Source organism: Melanotaenia boesemani, chromosome 12 (genome assembly GCF_017639745.1).
Source record: "Melanotaenia boesemani isolate fMelBoe1 chromosome 12, fMelBoe1.pri, whole genome shotgun sequence".
Lineage (NCBI taxonomy): Eukaryota > Metazoa > Chordata > Actinopteri > Atheriniformes > Melanotaeniidae > Melanotaenia > Melanotaenia boesemani.
Genome location: NC_055693.1, coordinates 27,527,472 through 27,551,011, shown reverse-complemented (window position 1 = coordinate 27,551,011; position 23,540 = coordinate 27,527,472). Strand labels below are relative to the sequence as shown.

The following is a 23,540-nucleotide window of genomic DNA, read 5'->3' as shown; positions in this document are numbered from 1 at the left end:
TATACAGTGTGTGAGAATGAGGAATGCAGGTCAGCCAGATCGTCCCAGATATACTGCTTCTGCATCTTAATGTATCTGATCCCTCACTATAGTAATTCCATGTTATTTGCTTTTCTGCGTATTCTCACATCTTTGAGAAAATGAACCTTTGTGTGGGTTTGACTAAAACGGAGCAGCCTGCAACATACCACACAATGAATGGGTTGGGATTATTCCAATTAAACGCCGTAGAAGGAGATTTCTATTACATACTCTGTGAAAAGCAAAAAGATTGGCCTACTGATTTGAACTTTATACACGGCAGGACGAGGTTGTACACGCAGCAAAGTCTTTATTCACCTCGTGTTGTATTCATTTACGTACTTTCTCACCGCCTCAATCAGCTGTTAATTAAAGCTATCTTTCAGCAGAAATGCATAAGTGGCAACTTTTCCACGTTGACCACGACCACCTCAAATGTCCGACCAATCGCACAATATGTCTCTGAGCCCCATGAGAAGTTCTGCTCAGCTGATGTGTTGAGAACAAGCTGCAAGATGTACCTAACCACATTCGCAAAAACAAAATGTCATTTTATTCTTGTGGTCTTAAGAAAGAAAAAAAAAATAGTACTTGCTTCTCTCAGAGTATGCAACAAGCTTTAGCCTGCTCAGCAGTCTCCCTCTTATCTGCCCAGGCAACGTCTCATCAGTGCCAATTTTTAAATCATTGAGCAGCATATAATCAGAAAATGCTTCTCCTTCATAACGTTGTTTAACTGCTGTTTCTATCCTTTGATGAGCTAAACTGCCACCAGCACATAGCACGCACATCCGAAATTATGCTGCGTCTACCATGTGAAAAACACACAAAAATATCTGTATTTTTAAAAGCTCACAGGCAAACACTTGCTTTCCTGTGGGGAGCAGCTGGAGAAGTTCTCTTTCCCGGTGCACTAAGAGCTGCATGTCCATCGGGGTTAGTTGAACGAAACACTTGATCAGGAAGTCCTCATCATTGTTCTTATTTCTGAGGTGTTTTTCGTCTTAAAATCTCACATTCAGCTTCCATCTCTTAACGCACTAGGGATGGGACGAAATATCGTTGGACGAAATATCGCGATACAAAGCGTGACGTAATGCATCGAGTTTAAAAAAAATGGATCGTGAAATAAAGGCCAGATGGCACTGCCACATGATTTTTGTAGTATATAATTCAGTGTAAATGTGCGTGTAGTTTATGGTGGCAGGCTGGCAGCACTCTCTGCGGGTCAAGCAGGAGAAAACTAAATGAAAAGAAAAAAAAAAAAAAATCCGTGAATGGTGCAGTCAGTGCGTTATCGCGTCAGTCGGTCACGGCGCGTGCTGCAACAACGCTGTAGGCTAAACGAGCTAACGGACGTTAGCATCACCAACTACCTTGCCCCCAAACAGCCGAAAGATGTCGGATGAGGTCGAAATTGAGGACGCTCCGCCTGGATACAGGTCATATGTCTGGCAGTATTTTGGCTTTCTCATTAAAAAAGACAAAGACAGCAACAGAGTAACTGACAAGACTAAGACTGTGTGTAAGCTATGCTATGCTGTCATTCCGTACACCACCTCCAACACAACAAACATGAACCACCACCTTCAACGTCACCATGAAAATGTGAAGACGGCCCCGGAGAAAACGAGCCTACCAAAGGGACAGCTGACCATGAAGCAAGCACTGACACCAATTCTACCCCCATCAAGTCCGCGTGCGAAACAGATAACCAGGCTTATTGGCGAGTTTATAGCGGACTATATGGCTCCATTTAACATTGTAGAGAACAGAAAATTCATCCAAATGTTCAATGTGCTGGAGCCCAAGTTTAAGATGCCATGCCGAGGACATTTTTCAGAGAAGGTAATCCCGGAAATTTACAATGAAATCAAACGGAGCGTGAAAGAGTGTCTCAAAAATGCAGACTGTGTTGCCCTGACCACCGACGGCTGGACTTCGCGTGCAACGCAGAGCTATATCACCATCACGGCACATGTCATCAATGAGAAATGGGAGAGTAAAAGCTTTGTGTTGCAAACTCGTGAACTAAGTGAAAGTCATACTTATGTTAACATAGCTCACGTGTTGAGAAATGCACTGACAGAGTGGGAGCTAACAAGGCCCCAAAGGACCATTGCTTGTGTCACAGATAACGCGAGCAACATGGACATCGCTGTAAGAGAGAGCGGTCTCCATCCTCACATCAAGTGCTTGGCGCACGTTATAAATCTGGCAAGTAAGCGAGGCTTGGCTGTATCCCGCGTCGCGCGACTTCTTGGCCGTGTGCGAAGGGTAACTACGTTCTTTCACAAGAGCACCACGGCCACCGCCGTCCTGACCAACAAGCAAACCCAGTTGGACCTGCCTCGGCACAAGCTCATCACCGATGTCCAGACCAGGTGGAATAGCACGTACGAAATGCTCGCGCGCTACCTGGAGCAACAAGCAGCTGTCTCAGCAGCGCTGAGCTGCGCAGAAATCCGAAGGAATGCGAGAGAAATCGACACTCTGGATAACGCTGATATATCCGATGTAGAAGACATAGTAAAACTGCTTAAGCCACTGAAGACCGCCACAACAGTTCTTTGTGATGAAAAAGAGCCCACTGTTTCACTTATAATGCCACTTAAGCACATGATCGAGCAAAGCATGTCACCAGATGAAAATGACACACAGACCATCGCCAGCATGAAAAGCGCCATCCTACTTGACATCACGGGCCGTTACTCTGGGGACTGTAATGACATGTTGCAGGAGTGCGCAGCGCTTGACCCACGATTCCGAAGCCTCTCCCACCTGAATGATGAACAACGTGAGTCCGTCTATGCGAGGATACGGGAAAAAGCTTCAGGACTTCATGTGCAACGCAACAAGGTAGACTAACCTTTTTTGAAAAAAATGGAGCTGTGTTGTGCGTGTGTAACTGTATATGTGTAAGCTACAGCCTGAAAACTTATTTCTCATATATATAAATATAATTAATATAAATTAATTAGTAGTTACAGTGAAAGCGAGAGGGGGCGGGGCGTGTCTGTGACGGAGTGAGAGAGATGGAGAGAGAGAGTGTGTCTGTAAGAAAGAGGAGTGAGGGATTGAAAGAAATGTTTGAGCTAGTTTTTCTCTTTTTTTTTCTTTTTCTTTTGTCTTTTTTTTTAAGACCAGTGACACTGATGAAAAAACTAGGGCCAGTGCTTCAACATCAGGGTCTGCAGCAGAGCGGGTCTTTGTCATGGCTGAGGCAGCACAGGGAGCAGAGCAGAGCCAGGAAGAGCCAGTAGAACGAGAAAGGCAGATGCAGGACGTGATCCAGCCTCCCCCACCAAAGAAGACAGCGCTAGAAGATCTCCTTGGGAGCTCCTACACCACTGTTGAGGCAGTGCAGTCCAGCAGAGGGATTGAAATGGAGATACTCTCCTACAGAAATGGGATTCCTATCCCACTTAACAGTAGTCCACTTGAGTGGTGGAAAGTGAATGCATATGCTTACCCCATACTTGCCCCTTTTGCCAAAGCCTACCTTTGCATTCCTGCTACGTCAGTGCCCAGCGAGCGTGTCTTTTCTACAGCAGGAGACATTGTGTCTGCTCAAAGATCACTGATTACACCAGAACATGTTGATATGTTAGTTTTTCTGAAGAAGAACCAGTGCTAGGCCAGGGCCATGACTTAAGAGAAGGTGAGAGAGCTTAACCTAGGGTAAGAGCTGCACAAAGGGAGTGTTCTTGTTTTTGTTTGGCATGTAAGGCTGTGTGCTTTCTGTGTGCAACTGAAACAAAAATAAATAAGTTGTAATTACACAATAATATTTTTTATTTTTTTCTCTTTTCATATCGTATCGTGATGTATCGTTTCGTGACCCTGCCATATCGAGATGCATTGTATCGTGAGTTTAAGTGTATCGTCCCATCCCTATAACGCACGCGACCATTTGTAGTTGAAATTCACAATATAACCACTTTATATACCACACTAAGAGCAACTTGATATACATTGAGTATGTTTGAAATTTATTTAACAACAATAACAATAATACATTTTATTTAAAAGCTCCTTTCATGAAACTCAAGGACACTTTACGAACAGAACAATACATAAAATCAGTATATAGTAAAACAAATGGACGGTGTAGTTGGGCTTATATCTAGTGTGAAGTCTATTTGTACTTTCTTTACACTTAATTAATAAAATAAATCAAATTATATATCACTTGGTTGAATTTCATGTCATACTGACTTCATGCCTTCTGTGATCTTGGCTAAAAACCTGTGAATTTATATATACATATATATATATATATATATATATATATATATATATGGTCCGTATTTATATAGCGCTTTTACTGTACCTGGAATGATACCCAAAGTGCTTTACATCATACATCACATTCACCCATTCACACACACATTCACACACTGATGGGGGAAGCTGCCATGCAAGGCGCCCAACCACGACCCATCAGGAGCAATTAGGGGTTCGGTGTCTTGCCCAAGGACACCTCGACATAAACTCATCTTGGCCTAGGATTGAACCGGCAACCCTCGGATTACAAGACGACCGCTCTACCTTGCCAAGCCACGCCGCCCCATTCGTATATATATATATATATATATATATATATATATATATATATATATATATATATGTGTGTGTGTGTGTGTGTGTTAAACCAAAAATGTTGTCTAGTTCTGTAAAGTGAAACATATTAGAGTTTTTTTGTTTTTTTATTTCTGTGTCTCATATTTACACTATTATTGACCAACTAAGGCCACTAAGGTGTTTCATGCTAGTTTTAGCACTGCTAACCTAACAAAATTAATTATCCTATCAGTAGACTGGTCACCCAAGAGATGTTTGATTTCTTTTCAACTAAGCTGTTTTATTCCACATCTTGTTTCGTTTTTTTTTTTGTTTTTTTTTCCCTGCAGGAAAACCAGTCGAGTCACCGAGCGTGACGACTACCCAGTGTCAGTTGTTGAATATGTGTAATTTAGGCTGTTCCAGTGTTAAATGTTGGAGCAAAGCAGTTACTTTCATCTGTTTTTTGTAATCCATCTTTGTGGCACACTAGGTTTACCCTTCACGTCCCGTCCAGCAGGAAGATTTTATAATGAAGAGTTTTAACTGAAGGCAAAAGACGCTGTGTGACGTTAGACATGTGCATCAGTGGACCTGACAATGTGAGAGGAGGCTCCTGTTTCACAAGGTCACACCAGAGGACGTCGAGACAGATCGGGGAGCGTCACACAGCAGGCAGAAGGTCAACAGGAATGGAGAGTGACTGGAAAAGACCAGAGAACTAGTTGGAAAGAGGGGGGGTGAATCAACAAAACTGTGCTGTCAGCAACCCCGCGGCCAGCAGGGAGCATTAAGTGAGTTGACGTGAGCCGCTGAGTCTTCCCCTTTTTTCTTTCCTCCTCTCTTCCCTTCCATTTTTTTCCTTTTTGTCTTTCTCTCTTCTCCATATGGCAGATTCCACCTCTTCCCCTCCCCCCTGCCCTGTTACACACTATTGAAATGGCCTCTCTCCCACATGCAAACCCACGCTTGCTTGCACAAGCATCCTACATCCCCTGAGCCATGTCTTATTTACGGTTCGATTGCGGACGACCGCCCTCCAGGACAGACGTCCTCCTCTGCCTTGTGTCCAGATGTGGCTCAAATAATTAGGAGGGGGCTTTTTTGTCCACTGGGGTCAGGACAACATCTGTGGCAAATACAGAAAGAAAAATGAAGAGACATCACAGCATTTGTGTGATGTTGCAGGAGACCAGGAGGAAGAAGCCTGACATGCAAGCTGGAGTCAAACAGGGGGCATTTTAGAGATTCACACAAAAACAAAACAAGAAAAAAAGAAAAAAACTGCATCTGCTTCTAAATGGAAAAACAGGAAATTTTGGCACAGAAGATAAGAGCAAAAGCTCTGCAGTGAATGCACGCTCATGCCTCTTAAGAAAAAGGAAATAAAACGTGCCCCCCCGGGAGGCACAACATGCCACTATCCCTGCTGTAGAGGTGAGTAACCGGACTGATACATCTCCCTCCCAGAAACCAGGAACCCTGCTTGCCGACACATTCCACTGAACCCAGCATCACCGTGCTCTGCAGCCTGTAGCTAACTGTGTGGATGCACAGCGCCTCTGTGGGATTTAAAAATCCTTCTTCGTATGGGCTGCTGGATGTAGCGGCAAACTTAATGGAACTTGTTCCTGGTGAATATTAAAATGTCTTCTTATCTAACAATCTGTGTGTTTACTGTCAGGTGAGATGTTAGAAATCCTTGCATTTACAGTACAACATATCACACAAGGGGTCTGGTTATGTGTGCACCAGGGTGTCTTTCCTACTGGTCTGGTTCCGGTCCAGAGTTCATTAACAGAGTGAAAAAGAGATGTATGAAATATACCTAAAACGACCTGGTTTCAAAAGTGGTTTCAATCTTATTTTTCATTACACTTCAAGAATCAATCGCCTTACTCACGTGTGCTGTCCATGGTCCTGAACCATGACAAACTATTAGATATTTTGGCTGAAAATGTACTTTAAATATTTATGTCACAATTACACATTTTTTTCATTGTGCTGTACGATTATTGTCAAAAAAATAATCATGATTTTATGATTGTCACGATTATTAAGCGTAATTTCCCATCACTATAATGTGTAAAGACACCTCAAAACTCCTTATTGGTATTTAAGATTTATTTATTTCTATCCTTCCATGCCAACATAACAAAATAATAGAATAACAAAGTAAAGTAAATTCCATCTAAATCGCCTTTACTGTGTAAAGAACAAACCAATCCTACATATTAAGTCTGGATTTCTCTCAGAGAAAACAGATGGAAAAGGCTACATGACCTCTAACTAGATGTTGAAGGCTTCTTAATGGAAACTAAATTATAAAAATGCTTTTGAACGTTTCTTTAGAAAACAGGGAAAACATCTAGCTAGCTTTGACTCGCAGCTTTCCTTTGGCAAAGTAGCTGTTGTTTGTTTGGGACATATAGTGAAAATAAATAAGACCGTATATCTGGAATTAAATGCTGTTTCTTCTACGGACCGTGACTATTGCACACTGATGACCGAAAGCCATGAACCTAACACCTGGTCGATTATGTCTGAACAACAAAACGAACACGGTCGAATGTGATGTATATCGTAAAGCGCTTTGGGTAAAAGCGCTTTATAAACACAGACCATTTACTATTGTAGAAGACAAGGGGTTTCATTCCAGCCCCCACGGTACTTCAACTCTTACCAGAAGCGTGTCAGACACCAAGCGCCCGTAAAGCCAGTCCGCGTAGCTGGATCCGCGAGATCACAAAATCAGAAGAGAATGACAAGGATAAATGTCTCGTCGTGTACGGGGATTTATTTTGAAATTTACCAGATGCTTTACACTGCTCTGCCTGATTTCCTGTCACGCCCTATCTAAACTGCTGAGCTCGACGCATTCTGGACGTGCTGGACGTTCTTAATGGATATACTTTTTTTATATATCATCCAGCCCTAGTATTATCTAAATCTGACGTCAGAAGTTCCCTCTAGTGTAGTACACCTCCCCTTTTTCTTTTATTCTTTTCTTTGGCACAAAAACCTTTAAGCACCTCGTAGCAAGGGGATATATCTAACAGTAATCCCCTGCTAAGGTTGTGTGCATCCTTCACTTTAGTAATGCTTACGTAATTTCCCAACTGTACTCATTGTGTCCACAGACAAATGAATTTGCTAACAACCATAAATGTCATTAGTGCTGAGAGAAGTTGCCATCTGCCCCACTAATCCAAAACAAACCAGCTCTACTAAAAGTCCTGCTCCCACTTTCACATGCCCCCCTGCTGTGACAGTGCCATTTAAATGTAGCAATATGCCTGATAGCAACTCCCTCTCCACTGTGTAGATTTGGGTCACCAGGCTGGGTTACGAAACGAACACAATTCTCAATCTGTGCTGTTTTAGCACAAAAATTATTTGTTTTTTCCAACAAAAAAAAAAAAATTGTAAGAAATGCTTTTAATGGGTAAGTGAGAAAACACATGTATGGAAAATGTGTGTGGCATGTTTTCCAAATACAACTGTGGAATTGATTAATTCAGTATCATGTCAGAATATTGTATCTTTCTCACTTGTTAATCTATTTTGTTTTAGTTTAAACTTTTTCTCTATCAATACTAATTTGCTTTGACAGATACGCCTCACCAGCAACAAGGGGACTGCAATAGCTTTGAGGTGGAAAAATTTCAGGTTATATTCACTGCATGAGAAGGAATAGAAAAGTAAAAAGCAAGCAGCCATCCCATGCAAGCCCAGGATGTGGGACGAAATTTAAATGTTGTATTACAAAAAAAAAAAAAGAAAAAAATAAAACAAGAATTTTTATAATGGTTTTTAAACCAAAACTACTGTGTTAAATTAGTTTTTAAACACAAGTACAAGTTTATCACTACAGCTGCAGTATATTTACAGCTGGTGTTATACCCAATAAATCCCACTACCTCCCACTTCCCTCCACTGGAATATTCTGTAACTACAACAATAGGATTGGATGGCATCCCACCGTGTCACAACTCTGAGATAACAATAGCCCTTTTCAACTAGTACCTACTTGGCTCAGCTCGACTGAGTTTTTAGCTAGTAGCACCTGTTACCAGGTGCTTTTAGCACCAGCTCAGTCATGATTCAGGAGTCCAGCTGAAAGTGTGACATCTACAGACTGCAGGCCATGGTGCTGAGAGAAGCTGACATCTGGCAAGACAATCCAGTGGGAGCTAGACCGTGTTTGGGTTACATGAATAAATGACTTTGCAGTACTTTCAGGACAACTTGTTATAACAACCTTACCCACATTCAGGTGGCACACTTTTGTAATGGAAAACAATTCGAACCAGGTATAGTCAAGTCAAACTTTTAGTGGACAATAGACTAAATTTGACTGAACTGTGTCCCACTACAACAGGACAGACAGCAACCTGCCAGCTGTTCTGTAGATAGTTAAATCATTCAGTTTGATTTTTTTTGTGTCTGCAGGTTGATACTGTTTGTTTTTGGACATTCATATGTCAGGCTATGGTTGGCAAATGTCTGTTTCTGTAAAGCTGTTCTCACTCTCGTTGACCTGGACACAGTATCCTCACTAGCAGTCTGCCGTAGGGGTGGGCTGATTCAATATCTAATCGATTCATCGCCACGTGTGTTGATTCAGTTCAGTAAATGTTCAAAATCCATTATTTTTCATAATAAATAAATGACAGGATTACACGGCAGGTTTCACAAAGAGACAGCGTTACAACTTAACAGCTGATCAAATAACAGAACTTTTTATTCGGTGCATATGGTTATATTTGTATTTTGCACCAACTTGTTTAACCGTTACAGTGATAAAGTAGTTAACATAGGGACAGGCTCCTATTAGGTCTTTCAGCGTAGTAAAATAAAATGGTTAAAAGAAAAAAGTAAAAATAAAAACATGACGTTATCATGTCCCCATGAAATAAACCCCCAAACAAATCCAATAACAAACACAAATAAAATATTCAGTTGTCCTGTTATTCATCGCTGCATAATCAGTAAAGAACCTGTCAAAAAAATGATATTTCTAACGATTGCATCCCTCTACATGTCCCGTCCGTCATTCTGACAGATTGACAGAGGTTGGTCCGGTACCTCCACACAGGGCTCAGGTGCGTCGTTAACATTGTCACAGAGAGGGAGATTCGCACTGGTCGCCATGTTATGCAGGACAATACATGTACGTATTATGTTACATGCTCCCGGTGGTTCCACTCGCAAGGCATGCAGAGCGTCTCTTCTACCTGCTGTTCTTCACATGACCGGCAGTGCACACTTATCTACACTACCGCTCAAAAGTTTGGGATCACTTTGCCATGGGATTCAATAGGGAAGTGACCCCAAACTTTTGAACGGTAGTGTACATGCTGGAAATCTGGATTTCGTGATCCTGAAAAACGGGATTTTGGATCTAGGTGATCCAATCCTATTTTGCTTTGAACAACCGGGGTAAAAGTAAGCCGGATTACGTGATCCGCTGTCCAGAAAAAATGGATTACGAAATCCAGATAGCTTTTATCCTGGTCAAATTTTTTGAACAACCGACCCAGAGATATCAAAGAAGGTGCTTTCAGCCACTGTTAAAGAGCATGAGATTTACTCGTCAGGTTTAAAGACTAGCATTTGGAAACATTTTGGTTTTTTTGTTGTTGTTGTTTTTTTTTTACTTGCATGAGAATGGAAGGGGCCTAGACAAGATTTACTCCATATGTAAGTTGTTTAAAGCCAAAATAAAATATAATAATGCTACAAACATGGTGCAGCACCTCATGTCTTCCCAGCTCAGATTGGAGGAGAAGAAATTGCGGGAGTTGCTGGTTTAGCATGCATTGCCAGAATAAGCATACCATAGCCTTGTCTGTCAGTTAAGAATACTTTATCAAAACGCCATAGCCATGTCTGCTGTTTTGACAGTTAGGCTACAATAAAAATTTCATATTTTATTTAGCAGTAGTTAATCATTACATGTTCTTAGCACTGGATGCTAATATGTTTAAACAACATTACAACCTCACTTGCAAAAAGATTAATAGAAAAACTATACAAATTTAGTTTTATACACTTCATCTAAGTTTTTAAGTGTATTTCCCATCTAGTTTAGTCCTTCGAGATATGCACCTGAGCAATGAGCAGTTAGTATGCAACATAATACACTAAACTAACTGGTGCCGTCACAGTTGACTGTATGCCGAGGCAATTTCTATGGAGTCAGGGGTGATGAATTAATGGGTCTTTTGCAGTTTTCTGTGCTACACATGCATATTACCCGAGGGTGGCTATTTTGACAACGTTGCTCCTAACTATTGCTGAAACATTTTACTGTTAGATTCCATGGAAAAATATGAAAATAATATGAAAAATATGTTGGATTTATAAATGGTTTGACATAAATAAAATGGAGTTGAGATACGTTTGTTTGGTTACTTGACTTAATGGATATTGAATGAACTTAAAAGTATGAATTAGTCACAAAGTGAGAGGATAAAAAACTGAATGGAGAACGGAATATGCACTGAAAAAACTGATAATCGTTTAAGAATTGGATCAAAGCACCTGAATTGTAATCGAATCGTTAGGTAACTAAGATGACACACCCCTAATCTGCACCTGGGTGTTACGTTGCCATAGATGCCATCCCGAGCTGTAATTGATTAATACCTTTGACTACTGCAGTCATTTGAAATCGGACCAAATGGTCAATATTTTATTGTACTCAGAAGGCAGATGCTAGTGGGTGTCCATTAACAGAACACTGAATTTTAGCAAAAAAATAAATAAACTATTAAAAAAAAAAAAAAAATCATGACGAGCTGGTTTCCATCAGTATCCTAATACTAGCAGAATTAAGTCTCTCAGGTTGAGAACCCCTGCATTAACCAATAAGCACACCATTGACTTTTTGATGTTAAACAGTGGGGTAAGAGTTAATTTAATAATCACTAATACCCCTGGGGTAACTTTAGAGCAAAAAAGCTGCATGTAAAGGACAAAACAGCTTAATCACATGTTGCCATTCAAGGTGCTGATAGAAACTTAAGCCTCTTTCTGTGAGAAAAGCTGCTAAGGAAAAGCTCTGCACAATGCAGCACACATTTCTGAGGTGCAAAATAAAAAGTCACACCTGCCCTGCTGAAGCAAAACATCCAAATTTAGGCACATCTTTTATCACCACTTGGTCTGAGTGAGATAACAGGTTGTGTGGAAAGAAAAAATCCACACAATGGGAATAAACAGAAATATGTGTTTCTGCAATGACTTGCTCATGAACAGATTTCCCTGAAAAAACTAACAAATGAAACCAAAGCAACAGAGCAGGAGGCCCCAAAGTGAAAAAAAACCCACTGATGACTCATGCAATTCACACATAATACCCATGTTTTATTTTTAATGATCAGCTTCACTGAAGAGGCGTCAACACGAGAACTGAAGGGTAATATCGGTGTGAAGAGTCTCATTTGACTCCAAATGATGAACTTTAATGTGATCTTATTACTTATTCACTTGTCAAATAAAGAGTCAAAGGCTGGAGAGTGTGAGCTTAGCTGACAACATAGCAGTCATTCACTCAAAGCCCCTCAACAGCAGAGCAAGCCTGGCCTCTACAACGCTGCAATGACTTTATAAAGGCGTTTCATGCTGAACACAACTAACATTTGCAACTGCATTTATAGACATGTTGCAACCACAAGTAGGTGTTTTCATTTCGCAACTTTTCCATCTAAACATAAAGTGTTTATGGGCAAGATGCTTTCCCTCACATTTCTCCTGGTTTGCACGTGTGTGGAGAAAATGTGGCTTGTACTAAAAGCGTAGAAGCAGAGCTCAATGCATGCAGCTCATTTTCCATTTCAGGGCATTTCCAGAACCTGGTTTCAGTCTGCGTTTCATCAAGTTTGATATTTAGTAGCCAGCTGGTGGGAAATGCAAAGGTGTGACATGTGGTGTTTTTTTTTTATTGCAGATGTCTTAACATCAAACAGCTATGAGTCACTTTTGGATTTGAGATAAACAGAGAAACAGAGACAAACAGAACATATGTTACAAAGATAAAAAGAGAAAAACAAGGCAGAGATCAGTGACAGTAACACTGATCAGCCACTATGTAATCTGAGTCAAGAAAATCAAGCAGAACCAGCCTCATACAAAAAACATATGATAGCAGAAGCCTCACACTCCCTGCAGCCTCAGATATGGTGTCAACTATGACTGATGATACAAGAATTCAGGCTGCTCCCTGTCCAATGACACTGGTGTGAGATGTGTGTTTTTCAAAGGGTTTAGAAGATCAGCTCACAGAACAACTGAAAGAAGTCGATTTTGCCTCATAAGTGAAGATGTTAGCTTAGTGTTCTTATAAGGTACCTGCACATTTTATACGATTGTTGTGTTTTTTTAAAATTCCCCAGGCTGATAGAGAAGTCCGGTTTATTAATGATGTCAAAGCAAAGTGGAACACTTATCTGATTGGTGATAAAAAAAAAAAGAAAATCTGATGGAATAGTCTGGGGACAAGATGTCACAAAAACTCGTTTCTTAGGTATTTTGTTTGTTTGTTTTACTGACACAACAAATACTTTGATTCTGGTGTGTTGAAACAGGAATACATTAAAAACCTGCTGGGTTGCTGCCCTCGTAGGACCAAACTGAGCAGTCCTGGATTAGAGATTATGGTTAGGGGTAAGAACTATGCTAAGGGTAGGGACTATGGTAAAAGTTGGAGCTATGGCTTAGGTAGGGTGTGTGATTGGATGAGGGACCATGGTTAGGGGTAAGGACTATGCCTGTGGTAGGGACTTTGAATAAGAAAACTATAAATGCCTAAGGCCTAAGCCAATGAAGGTATAGTAGTACCGGTCCTTGGTGGTACGAGTAGGGAGGAAAAATGCTGTAGTGTATTTGTGCCAAACTGTGACCGAAAACAGAGGATGCAAACCCTCAGACCTGCATTCATTACATAACTATTTGGTACAAACAGATGTTTTCTAGTGTGTTGTATGGTTTCCCGATTTACTCGCCAATCAGAAAATCTTATATTTGGCATGTGGGAACTTTGGGCCCACCACACAAATATTACTAATGACACATTGATGAAGACTCTTCATGCCCATGTTGGCAGATGAGATTAAGAACCATTCTTTGGTCATCATGCTTGTATAGTTTTGAACGGTTTAGAGCTGAAGTCTCGTGATCAGAAAGTTACACACATGTAATAAAGCTGACAAGACTCATATGACTAATAGTCTATTTGAACAGCCAGGGCTTTAAGAAAGCACTGCAGGAAAGAGCCTCTAATGATTAACAATTAACTGAATAGATGATTGATCCACTCAGCAAAATCATCACAATCATCTTCATTAATCTGTATTAAAAACAGCTGGGAATGAGGGCTTCTGAATTATTAAATTATTGGTTTGCTTCTAATATAATGATGGCATAAAAATGGCCTCTACATCACCATGGACAAAATTTAAAAAAAAAGGAGATAGAAAACCACGGGCTGACTGTAATCTCGTTCTGTGCTTCATACACACAGGTGATGCTGGTGTTAGGAAGCTGTAGAAGTTCTGGTAGACAACAATGCTGGACATGAATGACATGTATTCTGCAGCATCTCTGATCATATCATGAGCCTCTTGATGGCTACAACTGACTGGCAAATACTTTACTAAAAGCTTAAACAGACATTAGATGCTATTATATCAGACCATCACTGTAATAAACAGAAAAAACAGTAATGCGCATATAGACACTGCAGGATTTCGTGAGCTGTAATACAACTCCGGTCTGCACACAATGACTCTACCAAAGGCCATAAATCTTCCTGGTGCCTGTCAAAAGATGCCTAATTTTTCCAGCTGAGACAAGAGTCTGACACTATCAGCGCTGTGCTGCGGTTCATGCTACACCTAGCAATTGGCCCCAACAAGCATGCCCCCACATCCCCCGGCACCTCTTACATTTAACGCTCCTCCTTTCCGTGCTGCATTTTCGCAAAGGTCCTGCTACAGAGAACTGCAGCTCTCACTGAATTTAAGGGTGTAGCTTTAACATGGCTACATTTCATGGCAAATTACAGAAACAAAACACAGCTTCACGGCAAACATGAGGTCACGCGAGGTTCTGTCGTAGTTACTGTGTGTGTGCTGAGGTGCATCTATGCGAGTGGCAGGTCTGGCAAATTTTTCATATGAAATGGCTGATTTGGCCAGAAGGCAGCACACAGTGATGTGGGCGTCTGTGACAATACCAAAGTGTAAAAGTGCCATTCAGAAAGGATGAGACAAGATCCAATCAGACCTCCAGTGGGACCGAATTTATTTGGTCCTTTCCACCTTTCATTTGGGTGGAATTATGGGATGAGTTGGTAAAAGGTGCAATCTGACTTCATCCCTGTGCATGGTTCAACAAGTATGTCACCCTGAGATTCCCCCAATGCTAAGTATGCTGAGCTAACGTTATATGATAAGCAATGGGTGCTTTTGCAAGGCTGCAAACTTGAACATGCTACACCTGTCATGTTAATATAACTAATTAGAGAAGTAAACGACCCATCGATATTATTTTTCTAGCTGACTAAAACTCAAATTATTCAGATGGGTAAAACTAGATGAAAATTTGCTGTCAAAATTCAGTTTGCAGAAGACTGATCTGACAGTAGTAAATGGCTGCGTATCCACTTTTTCACTGTAGATAATTTTATTTAAAGTAGGACAAGTGCAGGTGTATTAATGAGTGCAGAATTCCACATTATGGAAGTTCTGCTTTTGTGTTCTACAACAACAACAACAGAGCTCCATCACTATGTCACCGTGCATGTCTGTTCCAACACCCGTTGTTGTGTCGCTTGAAGCTTCTTCTGTTTCATTGTGAACTTCTGTAGATAACCACAGCTCCATGAGACCATGTGTCTTCTCACACAGACACATGGTGTGAGTTACTCTCACTGCAATCCTGTGTTTTAATTTTACCAGTCTGCGTTTTGGTGGATATAACCAGAACAGTGAATGGAGCTGATATGCTGGTGACGTTAAAATGACAACCTGCACTTCAAATGCAGCATCAAACGATGGTGAGGATAAAAACAAAGAATGATCTGCTGGGCTCCTTCATTTTCACCTCCAACATGAACCTGTTCTCATTTATTCTACATTAGAGTCTAGATTACCTCCACGTGTTTCAAATACATAACTGGCCACTTTATTAAGCACATCTGTTCAACTGCTTGATAACAGAAATATCTAATCAGCCAATCACATGGCAGCAACTCAGTGCATTCAGACATGTAGACATGGTCAAGATGACTTGCTGAGGTTCGAACTGAGCATCAGAATGAGGAAGAAAGTGGATTTAAGTGAGTTTGTACGTAGCATGGTTGTTGGTTTGAGTATTTCAAAAACTGCTGATCTGCTGGGATTTTCATACACAACCATCTCTAGGTTGTACAGAGCAGGGTGTGAAGGAAAATCCAGTGAGCAGCAGTTGTCTGGACCAAAAAAGCCTTGTTGATGTTAGAGGTCAGAGGAGAATGGACAGACTGGTGGAGATGATAGAAAGGCAACAGGAACTCATATAACAACTGTTTCCAAAAAGATATGCAGAATAGCATCTCTGAGCACACAACATGTCCAACCTTGAAGCAAATGGGATACAGCAGCAGACGACCACACCGGGTACCATTCCTGTCAGCTACGAACAGGAAACTGAGGCTTTGACTTGAATAGGCTCATCAGAATGACTCAGTCCTCTCCAGTGGCCTCCACAGTCACCAGATCTCAGCAGCTTTGGGATGTGGTGGAATGTGAGATTCTCACCATGGATGCAGCTGACAAATCTGCAGCAACTGTGTGATGCTGTCATGTCAATATGGAGCAAAACCTCTGAGGAGTGTTTCCAACACCTTGTTGAATCTATGACACCGAGCATTAAGACAGTTCTGAAGGAAGGGGTCCAACCTGGTACAAGTGAGGTGGACCTAATAAAGTACCTGGTGAGTGTAGTAGTCATAGAGTTTTAGTTTGTATTTTTTGGTGTTAACATGTTAACACCAACAGCTCCTGACATAAAGAGTTCTTAGTTCTGGACCTGCTACACAAGAAGTTGTCCAGTAGTCAGTTTTCTAGCTGTCAGAATGCAAATAACCGGCTCGGCATCGGCATCAAACTAAACCAGCAGTCAAATACAGGCACAAGTTCATACCCACAGGTTTTCTCTATTTATCAGAACTAAAACCTCACAATGCTGCTGACAGCTAATGCGTTCTTTTCCAAAAATACTGGCTCTTACAAAGGAAAACAACCCTAATCTCAGTATGCATTCATGTAACAAGTAATAAAATCAACCCTGCTTGTCATTTGTAACATGTTCTTTTTTTACTGATTTATTATAAATAACCACATACCCTCTTTATTTGATGGCAATGAATTGATTGAGGAAAGTAAATGACCTGAAGCTGAAACAGAACATTCCTCTGTGATGTACGTGTGTTTTCCACTTCAGACAACAATACTGCCATTATCTGTGGCAAAAGCAGGCTGCATGCTGAACAAATTTCCACCAACTGAAAAACCTCCTTAATTGTTCTCACATTTATACTCAGGATGAAATGATTTAGGAAATTATGCTCAACGAAGCAAGAATCCTTTTGTGTGGCATGGTGTTATTAAGCATTTTAGGTTAAAAATCATAATAAATCCCATTATTTACCCTTTATTGCCTCAGTGTGTGTGATCTAGTGTTAATGGGGCATAAATAAAATGTATCAACCTAATCATACAGTGCAACTCTGTAAGAAACTCCAAACACAGAGTTTGAGTTTTGACGGTTCTTTCTGATTTACCCACCATTTCTTTTTCACCACAACAATTTCTGTACAAGTACTGACACAAATTGCCTGGGGGTAGAGCAAATCCTGACCTGTTTTATAGAAACAAAGGGATCAAATTAAAATGTTCCCACTGAGTGAGCAGAGTACAGAAATATGCCCCCACAGACTGGCAGCACCTGCTGCATGCTGCTCCTGGCAGCTCCTCTTCGCTCCTCCAGCATCTTCCTCAGTTCTAAAAACACTTGAGATGCGAAACAGTAAAAATATTTTCCACAGATCAGCACACATTTCAAATTTCATAAAGAGACACTGTGGGATTTTTCCACCTGACAATACAGAATATATATGGCTGGGATAGTTGATACAGTAAGTTTCATTTAAATGTAAATTGCCTCTTCTTGAGTACATCAACAAAAGTGTATTTTAGTTTAAGACAAAGTTACAAATTTAAATTTGTTTTATATGCTAAATTAGGAGAGCCTTTAAAGATCTATTGGTTTCTACTGACAACAACAAAGTAAAAAAAATATAATGAGATCATTTTTCTGAGTTTCTGCTTAATTCTAAAACTTGTTTGTCACAGCAAAAGCCAAACAAAGCAGGAATGCTGCTAGAAAATCTTCACTTTCACAACTTTTACAACCGCTATACTGGTGTGTAAACATGTTCAGGTTCAAGAAACTTCCAGTTCCATGGCAAAGTACTGACTTTTTAAAGGAAGCAACTGAGGCATCAATAAGTTCAGTTCATGAACTGAATAGGGCTGAAATGAATGGATTGGCTTGGATGGTACATCGTGTAAAACATGGCACAATGATAATATACATTTTGTATCTAGGAGAGGTCTTTTCATCAACAAATTATAATTACTAACTTTCAAAGCAATATGATAAAATCTGGAGCAAAACAATTAAAATAGAAAGGGACAAAATGTCATTTTTAATTTTTAATGTACTTTATATGCTGCTTATTTTATTGTTTTTATTTTAATGTTACATTGCACATTTAACACCTTGGTCAATTTGTTGTTTTGAAAGTCCATTATAAATAAAGTTGCAGTTGCATCTTTTATCCAAAATGACCGCACCAAATTTCAGAACCTCGTCTCAGCTGCAGATTTAATACTGACAGTAGGTGGCACTGTTGAGCAAGGTTGGCATAAACATGCATAAAACCCTTAAAATCTTCGTATTTCTTCGGGGTGCGCAAAGTTTTATGAGTTTTCAGCATGTTTAGCCCACAGTGACGATTTATCTGGCATAAAACGAATTAACGCTAAAGGAGGCCTTCGTTCAGCCTTCAGTGCTTTGGCCAAATAAATGTTTTAGTAATAGCCTGAATGTAAACACGTTAGTCTGACTGAAATCATACCACTACAGGATTCTTCAAAGTCAAACTTTAAACAAAAAAATGTGGCTGGGAGTCGAGCTGCTCGGACATGTTTACATTTAACTAGACTAAAACTGGGCTCAGCAGTCTGAGCCTGCTCCATAGTTCTGATTGCAGGTATTGACCCAGAAGTAAGAGAAATAGCCTGGTACAAAGCAAAAAATAAATAAGATGGCAGAACAGAGAATAACAGCAACAGACAATGAGTACAATTGTCAATTAAAAAACTAAAGCATACAGTTGCCAGTCGTTTTGCTCTGTGATGTAATAGCTGGCTTTAGGTTCGGGACTGGGTCTGAACAAGAACTGGAACAGCTGTATGTGTGTGTGCATCATCAACCCTTCCAAACAAAATAATTCCCAAGAACAGCACAACTAAAGGTACTCATGCTCCTTAATCTTATTCTTTGTTTTCTTTCATAAACATCAGTATCACCAAGGACTCCACGGAATAAAGAGGATAAGAAGGAAAGAAGATGGTTGATGAATATGAAAGATGTGCAACAGCTTCATTCATTCATCCAGCTGCAGAGGTTCTTTAATCATTTAAAAGTTAAAAAAGAAGTTGTTTACAGACAGAAGATTTACAGTCTTTTTCTGTCATTCTATAAAAGCACAAGGCCAAGGATCAGAATAGAGCTTATAAAACAAGAAAAGAGTGTTTTCGCAGCTACTCCATGTGGCCTGCATTATTGATGGGCTTAGCCTAATCCACAGTGAAAACATGTACAGTCACATCATGACACAGTATGTTTTGATACACACTCAGAGTATCGCTATGATGTGAACCTTTGTGTGGATAGCTGTTCATACACATATGCTCACAATGCATGCCCAAGAAAATGCTGGAAAAACACAAAGTGACTTCTCACAGACATGGCAAGTGACTATGATCATGCCTGGAGGAAATGTGTCCTTAGCTCGGGTACAGTGGAGATCTGAAAGCTCATATAAAGATAGTGACAGGTATATGTGGAGAGGGTTGGCATCTGGGAAATATGAAGAGCTGGGGTAAACATACTAGTAAATTAACTGGAAGAAAATGTTAAATATTTCTGGAAACTTCCAATTCAGCCTGGTATATGCCATATGTATACAGTAGAGAGAGTTCTCATACGAGATTATTTCCAGTTGTCTTTCAACCTCTTTAAGACTAATAATTATTAATAGCATGAATAATACTCATTTGCTTGTCAATTCTTATGTAAAAGGAAACCAAAGACAGTAACATTAAGCCTTACACAAAGAAAAGAGAAGACAATGATGAATTGATGTATTGTACCAACTCCAAATATGGTGATGTAACTGTCCAAACAGGAAAAGTTACCCAAAGATTTGGCAACCTAATCATAGTCAGAAGAGGGCACAAAGATCTCTATACAACAGCACCAGCGGAAGACACTCAAATGTATTTGACGAATGAACTAAATGTGACATGCCAAAATCAAATAACGTAAGATTTGACTCATACTGAACAGGACTTATATTGATTTCTCTATTTTCTGAGATGATGTATCATGTTAAATATTCTTATACTTATACTCCTCGAAGGGTAATGCTATGCAGCTTTTTCCTAATTGTGCACGCCTAATTAAAACGCAACTGGTCTCGTAAACAGCTTGTCCAATGACTTAAGCCAGGAGAGTGAAAGCAGGGAACCATCTAAAACAGTGTCCTCAGGACCCACTGCATGCTTTAGACGTGTTGCTACTCCAACACACCTGATTCAGATTAACAAATTTCCTCATCAAGTTATTTGCAAGCCTGTTAAGGAGCCATTAATTTTATTCTGGTGTCTTAGTAGGGTGTCCTCTAAAACATGCAGGGCAGTGGGAACTGAGGACCAGGACTGAGAAACACTGATCTAAAACCTGCAAGTTAGTGACTCTTGAGGAGCACATTTAGACGGCCCTGGTTTAAAACAGCAGCATTCTTAGAACTTTTGCATTATTATACTGGCACTAAATACAAACAGAAAAGCTGAGACAGTGAACACATTGATAATCGGTGCAAGTTTTCCTGCAGTTGTTACATAAGTCTGAAAAATCTCACGCCGGTCAGGTTTGGTTTTGATGCTTCTTGTGAAGAAATCTCAAGGTTCAGATGTAGATTCAGTTGTTTATCAGTGTATAAAAATATCAACTATATAATGTCCTGGTGTCAGCATTTACTGTGATTTAATTGCTTCCCTACCTCACAAAAATAAGTCCCCATGAAAGAAACCACTGCATCCAACCTCCATCTGATCTGGTGGAGCTTCAATGCAGCCACAAAGTTGTGGTTGAAGTGAGGAGCCTGCAGCTGCGAATGAGCGCAGCCATTTAAATGTGAAGCACAACGGACAGAACATGAATATTCAGCCAGATGCACATACACCAGCAAAGGTTACAGATCATAAATAAACATTCTGATTCAACCCTTGCATGATACTGTTGCATAAGCTATATTTTATTCACGCCACCAAAAAGCTGTGACTCCTTTCAAATGCTGCTTCATGACACCGTCCAGTGCAACAGCTCAAACTAAACAACATGCTAACTGCTAATAATGCATGCAGCCAAACATTTGGAGTCATAAGCAGGCACAAATCATTTTCAACCCTAACAGACGATAACATCTGCAAATATTCAAAGCCTTAATGCTATTTCTTTTTTCTACAACACATCAGCTCATCATCTAGCATTTGTTTATCGTATTTTTAATGACAATGCATTATTTCATATTCATCTCCAAGAACAAAATCATGCTAAGCTAGCTACAGTCTATCAATAATATGCTGGCTAGCTTGTATAGCATTTCTGTTCATGACTGTTCCAGTCAACTATGATGGATCAAAACCCCAGTGGTTACCTTGTCCTGCCCTTTGTAGTGCTAACATGCGTGGGTGTATGGCATTGACTGTGATGTCACATTCACGCTCTGATGCTAACCATGTCTGGCATGTGCATTAGTCCTTTCTTCTGTTTTCACTGAGAACTCAACTCAAGTGAATGCAAGAAGAGGTTCCAAGTACTGTTTTAAAAAAATGGCCTGAAGATCACCTAGCTCTCCCAATACCTCACTTAAAGGTTACCATCAGCCCCAAAGTAAAGATGACTCTACATCACACAGCCACAATGGGGGCTATATGAATAAGCAGCATTGACATGGCACCCATCAGCGAAAAACAAAATGTCAAGTAAGCCAGAGTCATGTAAAAACCCTGACTTCATCCACCAAAACTGCACTCTGTTGTTATTTAGGGAAGAACGCCCATCATTTGGTTACAGAGGCTAATCAAAGTCTAAGATTACTTTGGCACAAAGTACCACACAACCATTCTACTATGTGGTTTTTCCACTGAACTCTGCAGCTTACTTTAGGCTTCTCCACTTTGTTTGTGACTTCAGACACCTTAATCAGCTCAGCTTATCACTGCAGCATCATACAGCTACAGCAACAGAAACAGGACAAAGTGGTCATTGCATAGCTTCGCTCTCCAGCTGCTCAGGGTGCAAAGTGTTTGATACTAAATTAAAAGTGTAAATCGGAACATTCAACATATGGATTTGCAATTAAGTGTGCTGTGGGATATCTGTGGTTTACCAACATATCTGGGAATTGTGCACATGAATTTTATTCTCAAAGGACAATGAAGCCTGCTGGTCTGTGCAAGACTTCACTGTAGAGACACTGTTACACCCACAGGTGAGAATTCTTCCTGTTTTACCCATTAGTATTAAAATGGGCTAATTTTAACTTGAGCTAATGTTTCTGCTTCGTTCACCAGGATGCTGGAACAATAATTATGATGAAGTCAACATAGACTGGGCTCCTACAGAGAATCTAGGCCATCATGGAGTGAAAAAGCCTGTGCTTTTAAAAATACCAAAAATATGGACTTACAAGAGCAGAAACAAAGCAGGATTTGTCACAAAGGGTTTTAAAGCCAACCGTTTTCACCCATCCACACATGTAGTAGTTATAGGCTTCAAAGCTTTTCTGTGCTTTCATATGCTTGGTCGCGTAGGAAGTCATCTGAAGCACCACATGGTTTAAGTTATTGGAAAACTGAACTGGCAGCTATTTCTCCCATTCAAAGCTTAAATCTTTCTAGGAAGATCTATGTGATCACATAGCTCATCTTTTTAACAGGTATGCTGTGCGTGAACTTGCATCTAAACAAAACAAAATGAACTTAGATAATGCCTTCCATCTTCCTTGCACATTAGCCATTTTGGTTTGTTCAAATTAACAGCAGCAGCCGCAACTATCAAACAAAGCGACTTTTAAATACTTCATAGTCTACACCACCCTGTTAATAGCTCACAAACAGTCTCTTTGACACTGTTAGCCAGCTTGTAAATAACAGTAGCCCAAAGCAGGGATTATGTGGTACAGGTTTGGTAGACAGACTGACTCATTGATTTCGCTCTCCTGTCATGTAATAAACGTACCTAAAATCAATTTCAGTTCTAATTTGAACCAGATGGGAAATGACAGGATTTCTGACAGCTGCAATGAAATGTGAAACAGCGAGGTCGTCTGTGGCCTCGATATTTTCCGGTAAAAATGTGAAGTTGACATTGACTGCAGGCTACACGGAAGGTATTCAGATTTCCAAGCTAAGCAGGACCAAAGCTTTTTACAAATATTCGTTTATTGTTGATGTTTCCTGCTGGACACATTAAAGTTGGTAACACTGCAAGCTACAATACTACTGCCATCACACAGTCTGCAGACTTCCATTTCCAACATTTGGCTTGTATTG

At 40.2% G+C, this 23,540-nt stretch overlaps 2 protein-coding genes across 3 annotated transcripts in view; one reads left to right on the top strand and one right to left on the bottom strand.

The window, feature by feature from the left end:
- adarb1b (adenosine deaminase RNA specific B1b) overlaps positions 1-23,540 on the bottom strand; it is a 157,432-nt gene that overhangs the window by 126,762 nt on the left and 7,130 nt on the right. The window lies entirely within an intron of this gene.
- Positions 1,420-3,658, top strand: LOC121649859 (E3 SUMO-protein ligase ZBED1-like). The gene is made up of 2 exons (XM_042000958.1): positions 1,420-2,880; positions 3,164-3,658. Exons 1-2 carry the CDS (start codon positions 1,420-1,422, stop codon positions 3,656-3,658), a joined length of 1,956 nt encoding a protein of 651 aa, XP_041856892.1.